Here is a 25,757-nt window from a genome sequence, read left to right on the forward strand (position 1 = left end):
CACCAATATCGCTGCATGATTTAAAGTAGTTGTTCTGATCTGCTTCATAAGCTCCCATAATATAGAAAAAATTCTTTTATATGTATTGAGTAACTCGTGTAAGATCTAGCTCGCATAGGTTAGATAAATAACATGTATCTTCATAATCAATTAGATCACAATTAGATCTATTAGAATAAATTATTGTAAGCTAATAATTCTTAAATTAAACATAATTCTATTTCAATATTTTTTGGAGAAATATTATTTTTATGTAACAAAATTACTAAAAATATTATAACAGATAGTTGATAAACTAGTAAAGATACAAGTGCACTGATTTCTCAAAATTATGGTTCTTCACGACCTCAAGTTCTTCGTTATCTTTCTGATACGAAATTATATAAAACCTTTTTTTTCCACATGGCCAAGTGAATGAATCACCCTAGGAAAGTTCAATGATATAACTAGTCCAATTTCATTTGTTTATGCTTTATTTGCAAGTTAAGACAAAACATATAATCTCAAATTCTTTTTAAAGAAATTCTATTGTTTTTGAAATCTCTTCAGGAGTTTCTACTCAAATCATCAAATTGGACAAATAGGGGTTATGTTTATACCCTCTTATCAACAAAAATGTAATGAGAGATTATGATATTCATCTGAAATATTTTATAACTCTCTTATTACTGAATCGTATGATTTCATAACCTTTAATCCTTCAAGGATATAATTATTAATAAGTTTATACCAATGTATAATGACTACATCCATAAGGTGTATGTTAAGCTTTGCATACACACTAAGATATGTTAGATATCTCATGGTATTGTATCCACCATAGGAGAATATGTATCTCTCATATAACCAATACCAATTCTTTGTGTGGAACTTGTCCCACTTTCTATTTGTTTTTCTTACAAACACTTTACTTGTATTCATCATGTTCAACATTCTCTAAATGTCTAACTAGTTCTCACGATTTGAAACATATAAGTTTATTTTGATTGGATTGTTTCTTTTCACATAAGCCAATCCTTTTTGTGTTGTCGCAACATTGAATATGTCTAAGTACATATTACTTATTTTCATAAATAATATCGTGAGCAACATTGTATGCAAAAATGTTGTCAAGTTATTTAAGTATGGTTCCATTTCTTGTCATGACATATAATTTTATCAAGATCTCTTTACCATTTTTTTTTACTTCAAGATTCTTATGAGTACTCATATTCAGGATTTCTTCTAGAATATCCATATTCTTAACTGATCATTAATTGACTATTTCTTCTTTAAGGATCTTTCTCTTTGGAACTCACATTTGCCTATCACGCTTCAAGCGTGTAGTATTGACAACTTGTTGCACTAGGATATCATTCTTAGATGGTATCTTTGTAACCACTATAACTCGGTCACTTTCTTACAATTATAAATGTTCTGTAAATGCATCTACATTTGATTTGATATCATTTTATGTAACGCCCCGAAAATTTAAGGTAAAATTTTTCTCGTTTTACGTAAAATGCAAGTCGATATAATAATAATATAATATTAATTTTATTATTATTATTAATGTTTATTTTATTGGTTATAATATTAATATTATAAATATTATTATTATTAATATTTATTTTAATTGTTATAATATTAATATTATATATTATTATTATAAATTAATATTACAGAAATATTTTTTTATTTATAAAATAATAAAATAAATTATTTATTATTTAATATTAATATTATTAATATATCATTATTATTACTTTATTAATATCATTATTATTTATATTTAATACATATCATTATTTAAGTTTTAAATTATTAATATTATAAATTATTAAGAATTATATTTATATATATATATATATAACAAATTTTTTTTTTAAAAACCCTACCTCGCGCGCCGCCTAACCCCCCCCCCCTCGAAATTTCTTTTCTCTCCCGCCGCCGCCCATCCATTTCCTTCTTCTTCTTCTCCCTTCCTCGCCCGTCACCGCCAGCCATCTCTCCCTTCGTTTTCTCCTTCTCCTTCGAGTTCTTCTCCATCTCAGCCACCATCACCCATCGTCTCCATCTCCGTCGGCGTGTGTAGGTTCACCGGTCGTCGTCCGCCGCGGCTCCCCATCCATTTCCGACTTCCTTCTCGGCCTCACACAACGGCAGATCTGCCGCCGCTCATCGCCGCTCCACGAAACAGCCAGCTCCGTTCCTCGTGCTTCGTCCGCGAAGCGCCGCCGCCGTTGTTCGCCGGAGGAAAGGATCACCGAAACCGCGGCTACCATTTTCTTCGTCCAACCCGACCCGGCTCCAAGTCGGCTGTCCAAGCCAAGCCGCAATCGCTGCCAAGCCGCCATCCTTGCCCGAGCCGCCAGCCGCTTCAAGCCGAGCCGCCAGCCGCTTCAAGCCGAGCCGCCAGCCGCTTCAAGCCGAGCCGCCAGCCGCTTCAAGCCGAGCCGCCAGCCGCTTCAAGCCGAGCCGTGAGCCGAGTGAGCCGAGCCGCGAGCCGAGTGAGCCGAGCCGCGAGCCGAGTGAGCCGAGCCGCGAGCCGAACCGAGCCGAGCCGAGCCGAGCCGAGCCGAGCCACCTAAGCCTTCTTTCCTCCACTTCGGTTCACGGTGAGTCTTCGGTAAGGATTGTTTTGATGAATTCCCTAATGTTACCTCGTCCGATTCGAGTTTGAATGTTGGATTAAGATATGGCCCTACTTTTCTCCCTTGAAGGTAGTACAGAGTTGACGCTTAAGTTCTCGGGTTCCGCGACAGACCTGGTTGGAGATAGCTTCCTTTCCTTGGGTAAGTCAACGGATGACCTTTTTAAATCAACTGCTACTAGGGCCACCCACTAAAACCTTCGTGTTTCGTTTAGGTGGATCTGTTGAGCGTAGTTTTCAATCGAGGGGCATCACCGAGTTTCAGGTAAGGGTTTTCCTACTACTGGACCCCGAGTCCAGGCTAAAACCGTAGTAATCCACAGGGGATTACACGTTAGTGACTGTACTGAATATCTGTATGCGTGTTGACTGTTAAGTACTGATATTATATTGTGTCTGATGAAAATATTCTGTGACTGCTGTTTGTGGATTGAAATTATATGTTGATGGACCTTAAAGTTACGGTTTAGTATGTATTAAACACTAGGCTGGATGTGGTTCATGGAGTTTGGACGGGAAAGGACAGTGAGTCCGGTTTTGGTTGGTTAGTCGATGGGACCTAGGGTTTCCCTATTGGTGTACGAATCGGTAATACATATAGCAACTGAGGGTTGTAGATGTTTAAACCTATACTATCTGACTGACAAAGCCTATGGCGGGACTGTAATATGAATGCCGTTGAGATGTGACTGATGTAGACAGTTTGGTAAGGGCTGAGGGGTAACGGTTAGCTTCATCTATGGGGTAGTGTACCTTACGGATATGTGCATCCTTCGGGAGCACTAGACTGATATGTGCATCCTTCGGGAGCACTAGACTGATATGTGCATCCTTCGGGAGCACTAGACTGATATGTGCATCCTTCGGGAGCACTAGACTGATATGTGCATCCTTCGGGAGCACTAGACTGATATGTGCATCCTTCGGGGGCACTAGACTGATATGTGCATCCTTCGGGAGCACTAGACTGATATGTGCATCCTTCGGGAGCACTAGACTGATATGTGCATCCTTCGGGAGCACTAGACTGATATGTGCGTTCTACGGAACCACTAGACTGTTATGTAGGGTACCCCCGAATAGGAAGTTAACTGTTGCTCCCTAACGGGCCCAGTAGTGGGTCCCTTACTGGGTATGTTTATACTCACCCTTTCCTTTCTTTAACTTTTCAGGTAGGGGTACAGCGAGGGGCAGACCGACGAGAGGCAGGAAGGATGCGTGAAGGCCATATGGACGCGTCTGATTTTCTTTCGCTTCCGCTATGTATTTTGTCAGAATATTTTGATTGTGATTTTTGGACTGGTGACTTGACATTTTATTTTGTGACTTTTTGAATTATTTAAAATAGGGCCCGAAACTGTCTTTTGTAAGGTTTATAATGTTTTAATGAATCGTATCTGGTCCGTTTTAAATTTTATTTTGAATGGTCGAGTGTTGGTATTTGGTAGTGACCTCAGCTTAGTCCGGAAAAGTTGGGTCGTTACAGTTGGTATCAGAGCCTAAGTTTTAGGTTCTGTAGACTGACTTATAATGTGAGTCTGTGTTTTGTGTCCTTATGGCTGAAACGATCCTTGCCGCTCGTCAGGTACGCTCTCATGAAAGTATATGTATAACTCTACGTGCATTACCTTACCTAAGTTAAACTGCAAATTCAATTACCAATTGTGACTAAAGGAAATTGTTGGTGGTTGTTAGGAAAATGCCACCAAGGAGAGGTGCACGAAGGGGTGGCCGAGGAGGCCGAGGAAGGGGAGCAGGACGCGTTCAGCCTGAGGTGCAGCCTGTAGCCCAAGCCCCTGACCCGGCTGCGCCAGTTACTCATGCGGACCTAGCCGCCATGGAGCAGAGGTTTAGAGATATGATTATGCAGATGCGGGAGCAGCAGAAGCCTGCCTCGCCAACTCCGGCGCCAGCTCCAGCGCCAGCTCCAGCACCAGTTCCTGCTCCAGCCCCGGCTCCGGTACCAGTTGCACCCCAGTTTGTGCCGGATCAGTTGTCAGCAGAGGCTAAGCACCTGAGGGATTTCAGGAAGTATAATCCCACGACGTTTGATGGGTCTTTGGAGGACCCCACCAGAGCTCAGATGTGGCTATCGTCCTTGGAGACCATTTTCCGTTACATGAAATGCCCTGAGGATCAGAAAGTTCAGTGTGCTGTTTTTATGTTGACTGATAGAGGTACTGCCTGGTGGGAGACTACAGAGAGGATGCTAGGTGGTGATGTGAGTCAGATCACGTGGCAGCAGTTCAAGGAGAGTTTCTATGCGAAATTCTTCTCTGCCAGTTTGAGAGATGCCAAGCGGCAGGAGTTTCTGAACCTAGAGCAGGGTGACATGACAGTGGAGCAGTATGATGCGGAATTTGACATGTTATCCCGCTTCGCTCCCGAGATGATAGCGACTGAGGCGGCCAGAGCTGACAAGTTTGTTAGAGGCCTCCGACTGGACATTCAGGGTTTGGTCCGAGCTTTCAGACCCGCTACTCATGCCGATGCACTGCGCCTGGCAGTGGATCTCAGTTTACAGGAGAGGGCCAACTCGTCTAAGACCGCTGGTAGAGGTTCGACGTCGGGACAGAAGAGGAAGGCTGAGCATCAGCCTGTTCCAGTGCCACAGCGGAATTTCAGACCAGGTGGTGAGTTTCGCAGCTTCCAGCAGAAACCTTTTGAGGCAGGGGAGCCTGCCAGAGGGAAGCCGTTGTGTACCACTTGTGGGAAGCACCATCTGGGCCGTTGCTTATTCGGGACCAGGACCTGCTTTAAGTGCAGGCAAGAGGGTCATACAGCTGATAGATGCCCGTTGAGACTCCCGGGGATCGCGCAGAATCAGGGAGCAGGTGCTCCACATCAGGGTAGAGTCTTTGCTACCAACAGGACTGAGGCAGAGAAGGCGGGCACAGTAGTGACAGGTACGCTCCCAGTGTTGGGGCATTACGCCTTAGTTTTGTTTGATTCGGGTTCGTCACATTCTTTTATCTCTTCCGCATTTGTGTCGCATGCCCGCTTAGAGGTTGAGCCCTTACACCATGTTCTGTCAGTATCTACTCCTTCCGGGGAATGTATGTTGTCGAAGGAAAAGGTGAAGGCATGTCAGATTGAGTTAGCAGGCCATGCGATTGAGGTAACGCTGATAGTTCTGGATATGCTGGACTTTGATGTAATCCTGGGTATGGATTGGTTGGCCGCCAACCACGCCAGCATAGATTGTTCACGTAAGGAGGTAACGTTTAACCCTCCCTCGATGGCCAGTTTTAAATTTAAGGGAGGAGGGTTAAAGTCGTTGCCTCAGGTAATCTCAGCCATCAGGGCCAGTAAACTGCTCAGTCAGGGTACTTGGGGTATCTTAGCGTGTGTGGTGGATATTAGAGAGGCGGATGTATCCCTGTCGTCAGAACCAGTAGTGAGGGACTATCCGGACGTTTTTCCTGAGGAACTTCCAGGATTACCTCCGCACAGGGAGGTTGAGTTTGCCATAGAGTTGGAGCCAGGCACGGTTCCTATATCCAGAGCCCCTTACAGAATGGCCCCCGCAGAATTGAAAGAACTGAAGGTACAGTTACAGGAATTGCTTGATAAGGGATTCATTCGACCGAGCGTGTCACCTTGGGGTGCGCCAGTCTTATTCGTTAAAAAGAAGGACGGATCGATGCGTCTGTGCATTGACTATAGGGAGTTGAACAAAGTAACAGTAAAGAACAGATATCCCTTACCCAGGATAGACGATCTATTTGACCAGTTACAGGGAGCCACCGTGTTCTCTAAGATTGATCTTCGGTCGGGATACCATCAGTTGAGGATTAAGGATGAGGATATACCGAAGACAGCATTTCGATCCAGATATGGACACTACGAGTTTATTGTGATGTCTTTTGGTTTGACGAATGCTCCGGCAGTGTTTATGGACTTGATGAACAGAGTGTTTAGGGAGTTCCTAGACACTTTCGTGATTGTGTTTATCGACGATATCTTGATATACTCTAAGACGGAGGCCGAACACGAGGGGCATTTACGTATGGTTTTGCAAACACTTCGGGATAATAAGTTGTACGCAAAGTTCTCGAAGTGCGAGTTTTGGCTGAAACAGGTGTCCTTTCTGGGCCACGTGGTTTCTAAGGCTGGAGTCTCTGTGGATCCAGCTAAGATAGAGGCAGTCACTGGTTGGACCCGACCTTCCACAGTCAGTGAGGTTCGTAGCTTTCTGGGTTTAGCAGGCTATTATCGACGGTTTGTGGAGAACTTTTCTCGTATAGCTACTCCTCTTACTCAGTTGACAAGAAAGGGAGCTCCTTTTGTTTGGAGCAAGGCATGTGAGGACAGTTTCCAGACCCTTAAACAGAAGCTAGTTACCGCACCAGTCCTCACGGTACCCGATGGTTCTGGCAGTTTCGTGATTTATAGTGATGCTTCCAAGAAAGGTTTGGGTTGTGTTTTGATGCAGCAGGGTAAGGTGGTCGCTTATGCGTCTCGTCAGTTGAAGAGTCATGAGCAGAACTACCCTACACATGATCTAGAGTTGGCAGCAGTGGTTTTTGCTTTGAAAATATGGAGGCATTATTTATATGGTGAAAAGATACAGATATTCACAGATCATAAGAGCTTGAAATACTTCTTTACTCAGAAAGAATTGAATATGAGACAGCGAAGGTGGCTTGAGTTAGTGAAGGACTACGATTGTGAGATACTGTATCATCCAGGCAAGGCAAATGTGGTAGCTGATGCTCTTAGTAGGAAAGTGTCACATTCGGCAGCACTTATTACCCGGCAGGCCCCATTGCATCGGGATCTTGAGCGGGCTGAGATTGCAGTGTCAGTGGGGGCAGTTACTATGCAGTTAGCCCAGTTGACGGTACAGCCGACTTTGAGGCAGAGGATCATTGATGCTCAGAGTAACGATCCTTATCTGGTTGAGAAACGTGGCCTAGCAGAGGCAGGGCAAACGGCTGAGTTCTCGTTATCCTCTGATGGTGGACTGTTATTTGAGGGACGCCTCTGTGTTCCGTCGGATGGTGTGATTAAGACAGAATTATTATCTGAGGCGCACAGCTCCCCATTTTCCATGCACCCAGGTAGTACGAAGATGTATCAGGACCTGAAGCGAGTTTATTGGTGGCGTAACATGAAGAGAGAAGTAGCAGAATTTGTTAGTAAATGCCTGGTATGTCAGCAGGTTAAGGCACCAAGACAGAAACCAGCGGGTTTATTACAGCCTTTGAGCATACCGGAATGGAAGTGGGAGAGCGTGTCCATGGATTTCATTACAGGGCTACCGAGAACTCTGAGGGGTTTTACAGTGATTTGGGTTGTGGTGGACAGACTTACTAAGTCAGCGCACTTTGTTCCGGGTAAATCCACCTATACTGCTAGTAAGTGGGCGCAGTTGTACATGTCTGAGATAGTGAGATTACATGGAGTGCCAGTGTCGATTGTTTCCGATAGAGATGCCCGTTTCACTTCCAAATTTTGGAAGGGTTTGCAGACTGCTATGGGCACGAGGTTGGACTTTAGTACGGCTTTCCATCCACAGACTGACGGTCAGACTGAGCGTCTGAACCAGGTTTTAGAGGATATGTTGCGGGCGTGTGCATTGGAATTTCCAGGTAGCTGGGACTCCCACTTACATTTGATGGAATTTGCTTATAATAACAGTTATCAGGCTACTATTGGCATGGCACCGTTTGAGGCCCTGTACGGCAGATGTTGTAGATCCCCGGTTTGCTGGGGTGAGGTGGGTGAGCAGAGATTGATGGGTCCTGAGTTAGTTCAGTCTACTAACGAAGCAATTCAGAAGATTAGATCACGCATGCATACCGCTCAGAGTAGACAGAAGAGTTATGCAGATGTGAGGCGGAAGGACCTTGAGTTTGAAATGGGGGATAAGGTGTTCTTAAAGGTCGCACCTATGAAAGGTGTCTTGCGTTTTGAAAGGAGGGGAAAGTTGAGTCCCCGTTTTGTTGGGCCATTTGAGATCCTGGAGCGGATTGGCCCTGTAGCTTACCGCTTGGCGTTGCCTCCATCACTCTCGACAGTTCATGATGTGTTTCACGTTTCTATGTTGAGGAAGTACGTGCCAGATCCATCCCATGTAGTGGATTACGAGCCATTAGAGATTGATGAAAACTTGAGTTATGTTGAACAACCTGTTGAGGTGCTTGCTAGAGAGGTGAAGACGTTGAGGAATAAACAAATTCCCCTAGTTAAAGTCTTATGGCGGAATCACCGGGTAGAAGAGGCTACATGGGAGCGTGAAGACGACATGAGATCCCGTTATCCCGAACTGTTCGAGGAATAAAACTTTCGAGGACGAAAGTTCCCTAAGGAGGGAAGAATGTAACGCCCCGAAAATTTAAGGTAAAATTTTTCTCGTTTTACGTAAAATGCAAGTCGATATAATAATAATATAATATTAATTTTATTATTATTATTAATGTTTATTTTATTGGTTATAATATTAATATTATAAATATTATTATTATTAATATTTATTTTAATTGTTATAATATTAATATTATATATTATTATTATAAATTAATATTACAGAAATATTTTTTTATTTATAAAATAATAAAATAAATTATTTATTATTTAATATTAATATTATTAATATATCATTATTATTACTTTATTAATATCATTATTATTTATATTTAATACATATCATTATTTAAGTTTTAAATTATTAATATTATAAATTATTAAGAATTATATTTATATATATATATATATAACAAATTTTTTTTTTAAAAACCCTACCTCGCGCGCCGCCTAACCCCCCCCCCCCTCGAAATTTCTTTTCTCTCCCGCCGCCGCCCATCCATTTCCTTCTTCTTCTTCTCCCTTCCTCGCCCGTCACCGCCAGCCATCTCTCCCTTCGTTTTCTCCTTCTCCTTCGAGTTCTTCTCCATCTCAGCCACCATCACCCATCGTCTCCATCTCCGTCGGCGTGTGTAGGTTCACCGGTCGTCGTCCGCCGCGGCTCCCCATCCATTTCCGACTTCCTTCTCGGCCTCACACAACGGCAGATCTGCCGCCGCTCATCGCCGCTCCACGAAACAGCCAGCTCCGTTCCTCGTGCTTCGTCCGCGAAGCGCCGCCGCCGTTGTTCGCCGGAGGAAAGGATCACCGAAACCGCGGCTACCATTTTCTTCGTCCAACCCGACCCGGCTCCAAGTCGGCTGTCCAAGCCAAGCCGCAATCGCTGCCAAGCCGCCATCCTTGCCCGAGCCGCCAGCCGCTTCAAGCCGAGCCGCCAGCCGCTTCAAGCCGAGCCGCCAGCCGCTTCAAGCCGAGCCGCCAGCCGCTTCAAGCCGAGCCGCCAGCCGCTTCAAGCCGAGCCGCCAGCCGCTTCAAGCCGAGCCGTGAGCCGAGTGAGCCGAGCCGCGAGCCGAGTGAGCCGAGCCGCGAGCCGAGTGAGCCGAGCCGCGAGCCGAACCGAGCCGAGCCGAGCCGAGCCGAGCCGAGCCACCTAAGCCTTCTTTCCTCCACTTCGGTTCACGGTGAGTCTTCGGTAAGGATTGTTTTGATGAATTCCCTAATGTTACCTCGTCCGATTCGAGTTTGAATGTTGGATTAAGATATGGCCCTACTTTTCTCCCTTGAAGGTAGTACAGAGTTGACGCTTAAGTTCTCGGGTTCCGCGACAGACCTGGTTGGAGATAGCTTCCTTTCCTTGGGTAAGTCAACGGATGACCTTTTTAAATCAACTGCTACTAGGGCCACCCACTAAAACCTTCGTGTTTCGTTTAGGTGGATCTGTTGAGCGTAGTTTTCAATCGAGGGGCATCACCGAGTTTCAGGTAAGGGTTTTCCTACTACTGGACCCCGAGTCCAGGCTAAAACCGTAGTAATCCACAGGGGATTACACGTTAGTGACTGTACTGAATATCTGTATGCGTGTTGACTGTTAAGTACTGATATTATATTGTGTCTGATGAAAATATTCTGTGACTGCTGTTTGTGGATTGAAATTATATGTTGATGGACCTTAAAGTTACGGTTTAGTATGTATTAAACACTAGGCTGGATGTGGTTCATGGAGTTTGGACGGGAAAGGACAGTGAGTCCGGTTTTGGTTGGTTAGTCGATGGGACCTAGGGTTTCCCTATTGGTGTACGAATCGGTAATACATATAGCAACTGAGGGTTGTAGATGTTTATGTTGGGTTTTATGTCCTAAAACTCGTAGATAGTAAATATAATCAATTGACCGTCATTAATAAAGTATTTTATTATTTAATTTCAATAAGTGTTATTGATTATTTTATTAGTTTTGTCTTAATAACCCAAATCCAATAAACTAACATCCTAAGCTGTTTGATGAGTCTTGAACAGTATGTAGAGACATACAGGGATTAATGTTCAAGATCAGCTTAAAGAGTCTATAGTATAGGGTTAAGGTTGGGTACCTTATCCTGTTAACACTATGGATACGGCTCACTTTGTATTTGATACAGACACATTGATCAAATGCGTTCATGTATGTGACATGCGAGTGAGGGTATCCTATGCAATGAGTTTGCATAAGACTGGACCACGAAATAGTAATCACTAGATGTAACTCCGTTAACTAGTTGGATTGCTATTTCATTAGGATGACCTAGGTAACTTAGTCTTAATCCTGAGTGTATTATGAACTCCTGTTTGCGAGGGATTGTCCTTTGATTTATACGAGTGAGAGTGGCCAGATTGCCGACTCAATATTCTTATCATTTTGGGGACAATACCGAGTGGAGAGCTGGGAACATAATCACACAAGATGGAATTCACTCCTTCCCACCTTTAGGGTAAGTAGATAAGTGTTCCCTTAAATGGTGTCTCCGAGACTTGAACAAAGGGCCCTACCCTCTCAATGGCACGAGAGGGGTTTCTGTTTAGTGGTTGGACCATAAACAGGTTGTTCATTAGAGGAGCACTGGTATTTAAGGACTAGAGGTAACCCAGGGGTAAAACGGTAATTTGACCCAGCTGGAGTTACGAACACTTGTGAAGGACTAACTTACTGGTATTGGTCTATATCCGTGGACACAGAAATATATCTACAGTGAGAAGAGTTCAGCTGTGAGTCTTTAGTGGAGTGTACACACAGTTAACGAATATTGATTAATGTGGTTAATGAGTTTAGCCAATTAATCTCATATCGTTGTAGCTTCTGATCTGTAGGTCCATTAGGTCCCCTTCCTAACTCATAAAGAGTAATGAGATTTATTTATATTGGTTGTAATTTGAAATGTTCAAATTTACTTTGGGAATTAATATAATGTATATTGATACATTATAATATAAAGTTTATATTTTAATTAGACTTTATTATATAAATTTAATTTTGGATATGATTCAAAATTAAATTATGAGAGAATAAAATATTTGAATAAGTTCAAATATCAGTTTAATGTGAATTAGATTCATATTAAAACTATAAGTTAAAATTTAATGTGTATATGATACATATTAAAACTATAAGTTATGAGAGAAATTTATATTTGAATATGATTCAAATTATGGATTAAATTAAATATAAGATATTTAATTTAGAAATTAATTAATTGGAGAATTAATTAATAGTTTTGTTTAATTTGATTTAATTAAATTTGATTTAATTAAATTAATTAAATTAAAACTATAGGTTATGTGAGAGATATTCATTTAAATAAGATTTAAATGAAATATTAATTATTTAATTATTTATTTAATTAATATAATTAATTAATTAATTAATATTAATTTAATATTAATTTATTAAATTAATAAGGAACGTGGGTGGTTTTCCCACGTTCCCAATTATTCTCTCTAACTTCCCTCTTCTTCCGACTGAAGAAGAGGGAATTTTTTGCGTAACAAATTTTTTTTCTCTTAAACGGGAGAGAGTTCTGCGAAGAAGTCTATCCATTCTAAAAAAAAAAATCTCTCCATTCCCTTATTCCAATTTTGGTTCCCACAAACCATCTCAATCAGAGAATAGGAAGGTTTTCAAGTGGTGGTGCCCCAAAAATTTGGTGATTGGCAGATTCAGAGTCGTCAACGAGCGTAAGTTTTATTCTCTGTAATTTTCTAAAGCATGTTTAATCAATATTTTATGCCAATGTATTGGTATTTTTAAGGTTCTAATTAAAATTGAGTTTCTGTATATTTTCCGCTGTAAAGGGTTTTCATCCCTTCAATTGGTATCAGAGCCATCTCAGTTTTAATTGAGAATTTTAAAAATTTGCATTGGTTAGGTGGGATCTCTGCATTATGAATGTGGTTTTTGCAATTGAATGTTTCTGTAATTTTGGCCATAGATTTACTGTTTTGATAAGATCAAAATGTAAAGGCCCCTGCGTTTTTGGGCATTTTAATTTGTAAATCTGTAATTTAGAGTCCAATTTTTGGATTCGGGGTGTTTTTCTGAGTTTTTTGACACCAAATTTGCCCAAAACGGACACCCGGAAGGCCATCAACGAGAGTTTTTCGATTCTGTACGGAAACCGAGAAAAAAAAAAAAAAAAAAAAAAAAATCCGCGGCTGGAGGTTGAAGAAGGGATGACGTCATCGTGACGTCACTGGATGTACGGACGGAGCCCGCGGCTCGGCTCGGCGGCACTTGTACGGACGGCTCGGGTGTACGGACGGCTCGGCGGGGTGTACGGACGACTCGGCTTCGGGTGTACGGACGGCTCGGCTCGTGGTGTACGGACGGCTCGGCTCGGATGTACGGACGGCTCGGTTCACTCGGCTGTACGGACGGCTCGGCGCGGTCGGCTCGGTTCGGCTCCGATTTTTTCATATGGTGCCGGTTCAAGGGGTTTTGGGCCGGTTCTTCCTATTTTAGGCCGGTTCAAGCATTTTTTAGCCGGTTTGAAGTTTTTTGAAGGTTTTGAGGCCGGTTTTGGAGCTTTGAAAGCACTTTTAGGATTTTTTAAGGCTTTATTATTGTAATTATTGCTTTATTTTATCCTAGAGGCCAATTTTACAGGTTCAATTGTTATTTAATGCTTTATGGATGTCATTTAGATGAATCCCACCTTAGGTTAAGCATGTTCATGCATTTTTATATATTATAAATGTTATAATGTATGGTTTTAATGCATGATTATGAATTTCATGAGTAATTTAAAATATGTTGATATTTTAAATATATGAAATTGAATAAGCATGATGCATGACATTACTTAGTTAAATATAATTTGTTATATTTAAATTAATGTATTGTGTATGCTTGATTGTTTTTCATATTTTTTTTAATATAATTGTTATATTAATAAAAGATGAAAATTAATTTGCATTGTGCATATTACATCCATAGTTTAATATAATTGTTATATTAATATAATGTATGCATGTAATATGGTTTTATTTAATTATAATTTGTTTTTAATTATTTAAACCATAGTATGTATGATTATAGGGCTAATTAACTAATTTTATAATTGTTATAAAATTTGATTATTAGAAACCGTCAACCTATAATAAAGAGTTGCATGCAAACGTAGGATCTTAGGATTAATTTGGTTTAATTTTAACATGTTTAAAATTAAATAGACCTAAGATCACATTAATTCTAATAGGATTAGAATTAAGTCTTATTTTTAGTTTAATGAAACTAAATAGGACAAATAGGATTTAAGGTTATAAGGGAACTCCACCGGTAAAGTTCTGTCTAAGGCTGGGGGTACTTAAGTTGACGGTTTACGGAACACCTCCTACCTGGGAACTGACCCGGAACCGGCGTTGAATTAACCTTATTCCTATTAGCATAAGATGTCACTAGGTAAATTAAATGGTTTAATACACCTAGAAACTTTAGTGTAAAGTTTTATTATAAGTGTTATAATAAGAATAGACTTAGTTAGATTCATTTAGCCGGAATTTAGCTAAGTGCAACTAAACCTAAATTAATAGAACATTTTAGTGGGAGAAAAATGGTATATATGATATATCAATTTTTATTTTTGCTTTCACGTCCCTAAGAGTTCACACGTGAGATCCATACTCGGCTTCGTGTCGCCCTGGGCGCGGCCTCCTTTCGGAAAGTGTTTGTATGGGTCAATAACAAGGTGAATAGGGGAAATGTTCATAGTAAGTGGGAGAAGGACGCGTGTCAACGTATCCTACGGTCTCCTCCATTAGGTTGCACCGTGAGATTTCTATGATCCGCCTGCGTGTCGTCCTGGAGCGACCATCCCTTCGGAGGGCTTGATCATATAAGTCGGAACATCGCAAACTCCAGAAATGGATAGGATTTCTTAGGTTAATCTTCAACAGTTGTCTTTCCTAAACAGTAGCCTGTTGAAGCGTACCTCTGGGATCTGAAAATGGTAGGGTCACACTTACGGGATGAATTAAGTTAGTTAATGAATCCTTGACCGAACAACGATAGCTAAGAACTATAGGAATAAGAGTTATTCTGGTATTAGTAATTAGTTGAGATTGTCTCAATTCAGAAGAAGAGTAATTGATCACCCTTCGGTGATTTTTGTTCTAAACTTCTGAAGTATCGTTGCAAAAACTAAATCATTAGTTTTATTAGGGTTCTTTGATTGTTTGTTTTTGCTGAATTGATTGGATTGTTTTATGTAATGGGTTAAGACAAAGATAACTAATATGGTCAATTGTTTGCTATTTCAGCATGTCTTCCTCAATTATTGCATTGCTTAAAAAAGATCAATTAACCGGTGAAAATTATGCGACGTGGAAATCGAAACTGAATATGATTTTAGTTATCGTTGATCTAAGCTTCGTCTTAATGGAGGAATGTCCTCCTTTCCCCACTAAACATGCATCCCAAAGTGTTAGGGATGCATATGACCGTTGGACAAAGGCCAATGACAAGGCTCGCCTCCACATCTTGGCTAGTATGTCTGACATACTAAGCAAGAAACATGAGATCATGGTCACTGCACGTCAGATCATGGACTCTCTTAGAGAGATGTTTGGACAACCGTCCATTCAGATCAAACAAGAGGCAAATGTTGCCCATTCTAAGAGGAGGTTTGTACCTTCACCTTCTGGATCTGAGAAAATTCAAAAGAGGAAAGAAGGGAAAGGGAAAGGTCCTACTATTGCTGTTGAGGACAAAGGGAAGGCTAAGGTAGCCATCAAGAGGAAATGTTTTCACTGCAATGTTGATGAGCATTGGAAAACAAATTGCCCTAAGTACCTTGTTAAGAAGAAAGAAAAGGAAGGTAAATATGATTTACTTGTCTTGGAAACATGTTTAGTGGAAAATGACCAAAATGCCTGGATACTTGATTCAGGGGCCACTAACCATGTTTGTTCTTCTTTACAAGAAACTAGTTCCTTCAAGCAGCTTGAGGACAGTGAGATGACACTCAAGGTTGGAACGGGAGATGTTATTTCAGCTCGTGCAGTGGGAGATGCTAAGTTGTTTTTCGGAAATAAATTCATGTTTTTGGAAAACTTGTACATAGTTCCTAAAATTAAAAGGAACTTAGTTTCTGTTTCTTGTCTTATTGAACATATGTACTCAATTAATTTTTCTATGAATGAAGCGTTCATTTATAAGAATGGTGTACATATTTGTTCAGCTAAGCTTGAAAACAACTTGTATGTATTAAGACCTAATGAAGCAAAAGCAGTTTTAAATCATGAGATGTTTAGAACTGCTAATACTCAAAATAAAAGGCAAAGAATTTCTCCAAATAACAATACCTATCTTTGGCATTTAAGATTAGGTCACATAAATCTCGATCGGATCGGGAGATTGGTAAAGAATGGACTTCTAAACAAGTTAAAAGATGTTTCATTACCTCCATGTGAATCTTGTCTTGAAGGTAAAATGACAAAGAGACCTTTTACTGGAAAAGGTTATAGAGCCAAAGAGCCTTTAGAACTTATACATTCAGACCTCTGTGGTCCGATGAATGTAAAAGCTAGAGGGGGTTTTGAATACTTCATCTCTTTTATAGATGATTATTCTAGGTATGGTTATTTATACTTAATGGAGCATAAGTCTGAAGCTCTTGAAAAGTTCAAGGAGTATAAGACTGAAGTTGAAAATCTATTAAGTAAAAAGATTAAAATACTTCGATCTGATCGAGGTGGAGAGTACATGGATTTGAGATTTCAGGACTATATGATAGAACATGGAATCCAATCCCAACTCTCAGCACCTGGTACACCTCAACAAAATGGTGTATCAGAGAGGAGAAATAGAACCTTGTTAGACATGGTTCGTTCAATGATGAGTTACGCTCAATTGCCTAGCTCGTTTTGGGGGTATGCAGTAGAGACTGCAGTTCATATCTTGAACAATGTTCCCTCGAAGAGTGTTTCTGAAACACCTTTCGAGCTATGGAGAGGACGTAAACCTAGTTTAAGTCATTTCAGAATTTGGGGTTGTCCAGCACACGTATTAGTGACAAATCCCAAGAAGTTGGAACCTCGTTCAAGGTTATGCCAATTTGTTGGTTACCCTAAAGAGACGAGAGGTGGTCTATTCTTTGATCCACAAGAAAATAGAGTGTTTGTATCGACAAATGCTACTTTCTTGGAAGAATACCACATGAGAAATCATAAACCACGAAGCAAATTAGTATTAAGTGAAGCTACTGATGAATCAACAAGGGTTGTTGATGAAGTTGGTCCCTCATCAAGGGTTGATGAAACCACCACATCAGGTCAATCTCATCCTTCTCAATCGTTGAGAATGCCTCGACGCAGTGGGAGGGTTGTATCACAACCTAACCGCTATTTGGGTTTAACTGAAACTCAAGTTGTCATACCAGATGATGGTGTTGAGGATCCATTGTCCTATAAACAGGCAATGAATGATGTAGATAAGGACCAATGGGTCAAAGCCATGGACCTTGAAATGGAGTCTATGTACTTCAATTCAGTGTGGGAGCTTGTAGATCTACCTGAAGGGGTAAAACCTATAGGGTGCAAATGGATCTATAAGAGAAAGAGAGATTCAGCTGGGAAGGTACAGACCTTTAAAGCTAGACTTGTGGCAAAAGGGTATACCCAAAGGGAAGGGGTTGACTATGAGGAAACTTTCTCTCCTGTTGCTATGTTAAAGTCTATAAGGATTCTCTTGTCCATCGCCACATTTTATGATTATGAAATATGGCAAATGGATGTCAAGACTGCTTTTCTGAATGGCTCTCTTGAAGAGAGTATCTTTATGTCTCAGCCCGAAGGGTTCATAACCCAAGGTCAAGAGCAAAAAGTTTGCAAGCTGAATCGATCCATTTATGGGTTGAAACAAGCATCAAGATCTTGGAACATTAGGTTTGATACTGCAATCAAATCCTATGGTTTTGACCAGAATGTTGATGAACCTTGTGTATATAAGAAAATCAACAAAGGAAAAGTAGCTTTCTTAGTACTTTATGTGGACGATATCCTCCTCATTGGGAATGATGTGGGTTACCTTACTGACGTTAAAGCTTGGCTAGCAGCCCAATTCCAAATGAAAGATTTAGGAGAGGCACAATATGTTCTTGGGATCCAAATCATAAGGGATCGTAAGAACAAAACGCTAGCACTGTCTCAAGCAACCTATATCGACAAATTGTTGGTTCGATATTCGATGCAGAACTCTAAGAAGGGTTTATTACCTTTCAGGCATGGAGTTCACTTGTCTAAGGAACAGAGTCCTAAGACACCTCAAGAAGTTGAGGATATGAGACGTATTCCCTATGCCTCAGTTGTGGGCAGCTTAATGTATGCTATGCTCTGCACTAGGCCAGACATTTGTTATGCAGTGGGAATAGTCAGTAGGTATCAGTCCAACCCAGGGTTAGACCATTGGACGGCGGTTAAAATTGTTCTCAAGTATCTTAGGAGAACGAGAGACTACATGCTTGTGTATGGAGCTAAGGATTTGATCCTTACAGGATACACTGATTCTGATTTCCAAACCGATAAGGATTCTAGGAAATCCACATCGGGATCAGTGTTCACCCTAAATGGGGGAGCTGTAGTATGGCGTAGCATCAAACAAGGATGCATTGCAGACTCTACAATGGAGGCTGAATACGTCGCTGCTTGTGAAGCAGCAAAAGAAGCAGTTTGGCTTAGGAAGTTCCTACATGATTTGGAAGTTGTTCCAAATATGAACTTGCCCATCACTCTATATTGTGATAACAGTGGGGCAGTAGCCAATTCTAAAGAACCTCGCAGCCATAAACGAGGGAAACACATAGAGAGGAAGTATCATCTGATACGGGAGATTGTGCAACGAGGGGATGTGATCGTCACCAAGATCGCTTCGGAGCACAACATTGCTGATCCATTTACGAAGACTCTCACGGCTAAAGTGTTCGAGGGTCATCTAGAAAGTCTAGGTCTACGAGATATGTACATTAGGTAACCTAGGGCAAGTGGGAGATGTGTAATGGGTATGATGATGCCCTAGTTTATTGTATTTGTATATATACGTTTTATGTAATATACTTGTACATTTTACCATTTCCAATGTTTGAGGATTACTCTACTATGTACATCCCATAAGGACTAGAGTTTTAGTCCAAGTGGGAGTTTGTTGGGTTTTATGTCCTAAAACTCGTAGATAGTAAATATAATCAATTGACCGTCATTAATAAAGTATTTTATTATTTAATTTCAATAAGTGTTATTGATTATTTTATTAGTTTTGTCTTAATAACCCAAATCCAATAAACTAACATCCTAAGCTGTTTGATGAGTCTTGAACAGTATGTAGAGACATACAGGGATTAATGTTCAAGATCAGCTTAAAGAGTCTATAGTATAGGGTTAAGGTTGGGTACCTTATCCTGTTAACACTATGGATACGGCTCACTTTGTATTTGATACAGACACATTGATCAAATGCGTTCATGTATGTGACATGCGAGTGAGGGTATCCTATGCAATGAGTTTGCATAAGACTGGACCACGAAATAGTAATCACTAGATGTAACTCCGTTAACTAGTTGGATTGCTATTTCATTAGGATGACCTAGGTAACTTAGTCTTAATCCTGAGTGTATTATGAACTCCTGTTTGCGAGGGATTGTCCTTTGATTTATACGAGTGAGAGTGGCCAGATTGCCGACTCAATATTCTTATCATTTTGGGGACAATACCGAGTGGAGAGCTGGGAACATAATCACACAAGATGGAATTCACTCCTTCCCACCTTTAGGGTAAGTAGATAAGTGTTCCCTTAAATGGTGTCTCCGAGACTTGAACAAAGGGCCCTACCCTCTCAATGGCACGAGAGGGGTTTCTGTTTAGTGGTTGGACCATAAACAGGTTGTTCATTAGAGGAGCACTGGTATTTAAGGACTAGAGGTAACCCAGGGGTAAAACGGTAATTTGACCCAGCTGGAGTTACGAACACTTGTGAAGGACTAACTTACTGGTATTGGTCTATATCCGTGGACACAGAAATATATCTACAGTGAGAAGAGTTCAGCTGTGAGTCTTTAGTGGAGTGTACACACAGTTAACGAATATTGATTAATGTGGTTAATGAGTTTAGCCAATTAATCTCATATCGTTGTAGCTTCTGATCTGTAGGTCCATTAGGTCCCCTTCCTAGCTCATAAAGAGTAATGAGATTTATTTATATTGGTTGTAATTTGAAATGTTCAAATTTACTTTGGGAATTAATATAATGTATATTGATACATTATAATATAAAGTTTATATTTTAATTAGACTTTATTATATAAATTTAATTTTGGATATGATTCAAAATTAAATTATGAGAGAATAAAATATTTGAATAAGTTCAAATATCAGTTTAATGTGAATTAGATTCATATTAAAACTATAAGTTAAAATTTAATGTGTATATGATACATATTAAAACTATAAGTTATGAGAGAAATTTATATTTGAATATGATTCAAATTATGGATTAAATTAAATATAAGATATTTAATTTAGAAATTAATTAATTGGAGAATTAATTAATAGTTTTGTTTAATTTGATTTAATTAAATTTGATTTAATTAAATTAATTAAATTAAAACTATAGGTTATGTGAGAGATATTCATTTAAATAAGATTTAAATGAAATATTAATTATTTAATTATTTATTTAATTAATATAATTAATTAATTAATTAATATTAATTTAATATTAATTTATTAAATTAATAAGGAACGTGGGTGGTTTTCCCACGTTCCCAATTATTCTCTCTAACTTCCCTCTTCTTCCGACTGAAGAAGAGGGAATTTTTTGCGTAACAAATTTTTTTTCTCTTAAACGGGAGAGAGTTCTGCGAAGAAGTCTATCCATTCTAAAAAAAAAAATCTCTCCATTCCCTTATTCCAATTTTGGTTCCCACAAACCATCTCAATCAGAGAATAGGAAGGTTTTCAAGTGGTGGTGCCCCAAAAATTTGGTGATTGGCAGATTCAGAGTCGTCAACGAGCGTAAGTTTTATTCTCTGTAATTTTTTAAAGCATGTTTAATCAATATTTTATGCCAATGTATTGGTATTTTTAAGGTTCTAATTAAAATTGAGTTTCTGTATATTTTCCGCTGTAAAGGGTTTTCATCCCTTCAGTTTAAACCTATACTATCTGACTGACAAAGCCTATGGCGGGACTGTAATATGAATGCCGTTGAGATGTGACTGATGTAGACAGTTTGGTAAGGGCTGAGGGGTAACGGTTAGCTTCATCTATGGGGTAGTGTACCTTACGGATATGTGCATCCTTCGGGAGCACTAGACTGATATGTGCATCCTTCGGGAGCACTAGACTGATATGTGCATCCTTCGGGAGCACTAGACTGATATGTGCATCCTTCGGGAGCACTAGACTGATATGTGCATCCTTCGGGAGCACTAGACTGATATGTGCATCCTTCGGGGGCACTAGACTGATATGTGCATCCTTCGGGAGCACTAGACTGATATGTGCATCCTTCGGGAGCACTAGACTGATATGTGCATCCTTCGGGAGCACTAGACTGATATGTGCGTTCTACGGAACCACTAGACTGTTATGTAGGGTACCCCCGAATAGGAAGTTAACTGTTGCTCCCTAACGGGCCCAGTAGTGGGTCCCTTACTGGGTATGTTTATACTCACCCTTTCCTTTCTTTAACTTTTCAGGTAGGGGTACAGCGAGGGGCAGACCGACGAGAGGCAGGAAGGATGCGTGAAGGCCATATGGACGCGTCTGATTTTCTTTCGCTTCCGCTATGTATTTTGTCAGAATATTTTGATTGTGATTTTTGGACTGGTGACTTGACATTTTATTTTGTGACTTTTTGAATTATTTAAAATAGGGCCCGAAACTGTCTTTTGTAAGGTTTATAATGTTTTAATGAATCGTATCTGGTCCGTTTTAAATTTTATTTTGAATGGTCGAGTGTTGGTATTTGGTAGTGACCTCAGCTTAGTCCGGAAAAGTTGGGTCGTTACATTTTATTCCAAATGAGACATCTTTTGAACTTCTAGTTCAAAATAATTTGTACGATGTTCAAAATGAGACAATATTTATGCATTTCATTCAATTTATTTTTTTTTCAACATTTTCTTAATTTCTCCCCTAATGTTGGAAAAAATGTCTCATTAATGAGAACTAGCAAATTGCATAGTAAATATATCATCCATCCGGGGTTTAATTGTTTCATCATCTTAAACATGATCTCATACAAATTTAGAAGCTTTTCTATTCAAACATATGCTACAATATGTTCGTTCACTTATCTCAATCAATTATCAAATGTTTGGGATGCAAACTCACTAACATTCTTAAATCAAAATAATAAGTATATCTATGGCCAACAATAAGATGCGCCAACAAAAATTAATAAACCATGAATCTCTTCCCAAAAGCGTGAGAGTTTCAATTTCAAATTTCGCTAGTGAGAGTTTAATAATTAACCTCTTGAGAACAAGAGACTCCTTGACAATTTATTACATCAAAGAATCTTCTAGTTCTTCAATGGATGTGAATGTATATTTCCAATCATACATTAATTTCATTATTGACCCAAAATGACTCTCATGTCAAATAAAATTATGTTTGGATCAATGAACTTCAGGTTCATTGTTGCATTTATATCAATTACACGAATGTGTGTGTAATATAATTGAGAAGTAAAAGTAGGCAAATTTTCTATATGCACTACCCACAAAAGATTATATATAATATATGCATATCATATATTATTCTTATAGTCAATCTCTCTAGATATGATATCGATTACAACATATACCTTTTCAGTTTACTAAACTTCTCTTTGATAGATTTACAAAGATAGTAAGGTATATCAAGACTATCAAGACTATCAAATCTTGAAGGTGTATTATTTAGTTTTAAGTATAATATGCATAGTTGTACTATATGCAACACATAAATATCAAGAGATTATTCTTATTCTCTCCAAGAGATTAAAAGAAAATCCAAATATTTCATCCATATATAAATGGGCAAAAAGAATAATCATCTCTTCAGTAGATTATAAGTAATCTGTGATATCCAAATAATATCATATTTATAAGGTTAAAATAAAAACTATGATCTCTTTTAGAGATACAAATAATTTATCAAAGTTTGCTTTCATACATCGTTCTCCTTTTCATCGTTAAGGATTTTAATTTTTCAAATAGACTCTTAATGTACGACAAGTACAAGATTATTGTATCTTTTCCAAACATATTTGGAAAATAAAATTCTCATATGGTTCTAATCAAATAAACCCTTATTCTCTATTAACATAATTTCGATCTTACTAAATATTGTAACATTCACTTCAGGGAATGCTATTAAATTATTTGGTCAAAATTTACCATCTTTTTTTTTATATATATAGAAACATATGCTCAATATATAATGTTTCAAACTTTCTCTATCAAATTGTTATTGTAAGAGCAAAGATGTTTTGACATGTGCAACTATTGGTGCACGGCAAAAACAATGAGCAGTAATTGATTTATGCAACTTCAGGTGCATTAAATCAACATTAAGTTTAAGAAATAATTAGCTATTATACATAGCTTCATAAACTTTGTCATAAGAGAATTTAATCAAATATATATAATCACTACATATAAAATTTTTAAGACTCATAAAATTCACATGAGAATAATTTAAATATTTAACAATCAAATAAGTTTCAAAGACAACATTGAGAATTTATTCTCATATTTGAAAAACAACATTAACATTATATAATCTTAACGTGTATATATATAGAAGATAAATATTACCACAATATTTGTCAAGTAAAAAGAAATCCAATTAGGAAAATAAATATTCTAATTTAAACTTTCACATAAATTAATTAGAAAAACATCTCAATCAAATATTTCAAATATAAGAATTATATTTAAATATAAGGCATGATTTACCACCTTAATCTAAATAACATTAGAACATTTATAACATAAATCTAAAATGATATAACATATTTGACAAATCTATAAGTTTTAACCAAAAAATTAAAGTCAAGAAATACTTGATTATTCAATATCTTTTCTATTTTTTGATCACTCAAAACAAGGTTATTTAAGTTTCTCAAACATAAATTTTATTCCTCAACAAATATGAAAATTATTGATGGTATAAAATAGTAACCACACACATATATATACATTTAAGTTTGAATATATACTTATTCAACACATATGTCATGATATACATATCTCATGAACCCAAAATTTAATATCACAAAATTTTACCATGAAATGTCATACATAACTTGAAACCAAATTAAGGAAAGTTTTCCATTAAATCTATGCAATCGCAATTTTTTTTTTATTTAGTCATTCTACCAAAGTATGAGGATAAAGTACATGCAATTTTTGTCGAACATATGAAAATATGAATAAAGTTTTTCGATTCGATAAAATCAAATTATAAAACTAATAACAAATGTATCTTAGCAAACAATTTCACAATAAACATATATTGCATACTTAGTAATCAAGAAATATGAATGATGGTGATGAGAAGATCAATGATGAATACACCAAATACATATACATATATATATATATATATATATATATATATATATATACATATATATATATATATATATATATATATATATATGATAAAATCATCAAAATCAAAATACTCACCATATTTGGACGAAATTCTAAATACCTCAAAAACTATGAAAATAATTCTAGTCGGTCTTTACCAAGAATCAAAATCAATTGCTACAAAACATTCAAATTAGTAGAGACTCGTGCTGATAACGTGTTATGAAATAAAGAACCAAAAACTAAATAAGAACACAAAAGAAGAATAGAGAAGAGAGGGAGAAGAAAAGACAATTGAACTCAATGTTGGTGTGTATACAAATGATCTCTACAACCTCTATTTATAGGGTTGTGAGAATAATGGTTACAAAATCAAACATAAATAGGGGACAAGAAAGTTATGGATATTGATAGCGAGGTTATTGGATGAATTTGTAACCTAAGGAGGTTATGGACATCTAATAATATTTGACATTAATATTGAATATTCATAATACTATTCTTAAATTTTCGTCACAACTTTTTTATATTTTTAATTTGTTTTTAAGTTATAGATATAAGATGTTATAATTTTCAGACTTTTATACCTTTAAAATCACAAATGTTGTGATATCTAAGTTGAAGAGTAGACTATAAATATTGTAAATTTTAACTTTAACTTTTAAAAATGATGGGATTGAATATTTAATTGTTTAATTTTCATAAATATATCAAAATAACAACATATTTATGATCCGTCTAACAAAATCAAAAAGCTTAAGAAGTCGATAAACTATTTTCATAAATTTCAAATTTGCCGTTAATATTGCAGATGATTTGTCACTTTTCTTCATTCTTCTTCTTTGCAAATTTTTTCATCTTCTCTTCCAAATTTTTTTATCTCCTATTCCCAATTTTATTTCTTCTATTTTACTCATTCTTTTTCTTTCTTTCTTTCTTTCTTTACCTTCTCTTTCTTTATTCCAACTTCTCTCACATAATAGTAAGATTGTTTAAATATTATTTTGATATAATCTAAATGATTATTTACCTAGTCAATACGATCGTTTAGATTTGAAGTCCTTCTCCCATCGTTTTAAAAAAATTATATGATTGTGTGTATATGATCTAAATTATCGTTTACCATAGTAAAATGATCATCAACACAATTGTTTGGATTTGTAGCTATTTTTTCATTATTAAAAATAACTAAATGATTGTGTTGATACTACC

At 37.9% G+C, this 25,757-nt stretch overlaps 2 protein-coding genes across 2 annotated transcripts; both read left to right on the plus strand.

The window, feature by feature from the left end:
- Positions 1-2,547: 2,547 nt before the first annotated feature.
- On the plus strand, positions 2,548-3,997 carry LOC127149038 (uncharacterized). The gene is made up of 3 exons (XM_051083746.1): positions 2,548-2,774; positions 2,848-2,897; positions 3,805-3,997. The coding sequence occupies exons 1-3, from the start codon at positions 2,678-2,680 to the stop codon at positions 3,964-3,966; spliced, it is 309 nt and encodes a 102-aa protein (XP_050939703.1). The 5' UTR covers positions 2,548-2,677; the 3' UTR covers positions 3,967-3,997.
- A 6,075-nt stretch (positions 3,998-10,072) lies between these two features.
- LOC127149039 (uncharacterized) lies at positions 10,073-21,852 on the plus strand. The gene is made up of 3 exons (XM_051083747.1): positions 10,073-10,299; positions 10,373-10,422; positions 21,660-21,852. The coding sequence occupies exons 1-3, from the start codon at positions 10,203-10,205 to the stop codon at positions 21,819-21,821; spliced, it is 309 nt and encodes a 102-aa protein (XP_050939704.1). The 5' UTR covers positions 10,073-10,202; the 3' UTR covers positions 21,822-21,852.
- The last annotated feature ends 3,905 nt before the right edge of the window (positions 21,853-25,757 follow it).

Source organism: Cucumis melo, chromosome 4, assembly GCF_025177605.1.
Source record: "Cucumis melo cultivar AY chromosome 4, USDA_Cmelo_AY_1.0, whole genome shotgun sequence".
Classification (NCBI taxonomy): Eukaryota; Viridiplantae; Streptophyta; class Magnoliopsida; order Cucurbitales; family Cucurbitaceae; genus Cucumis; species Cucumis melo.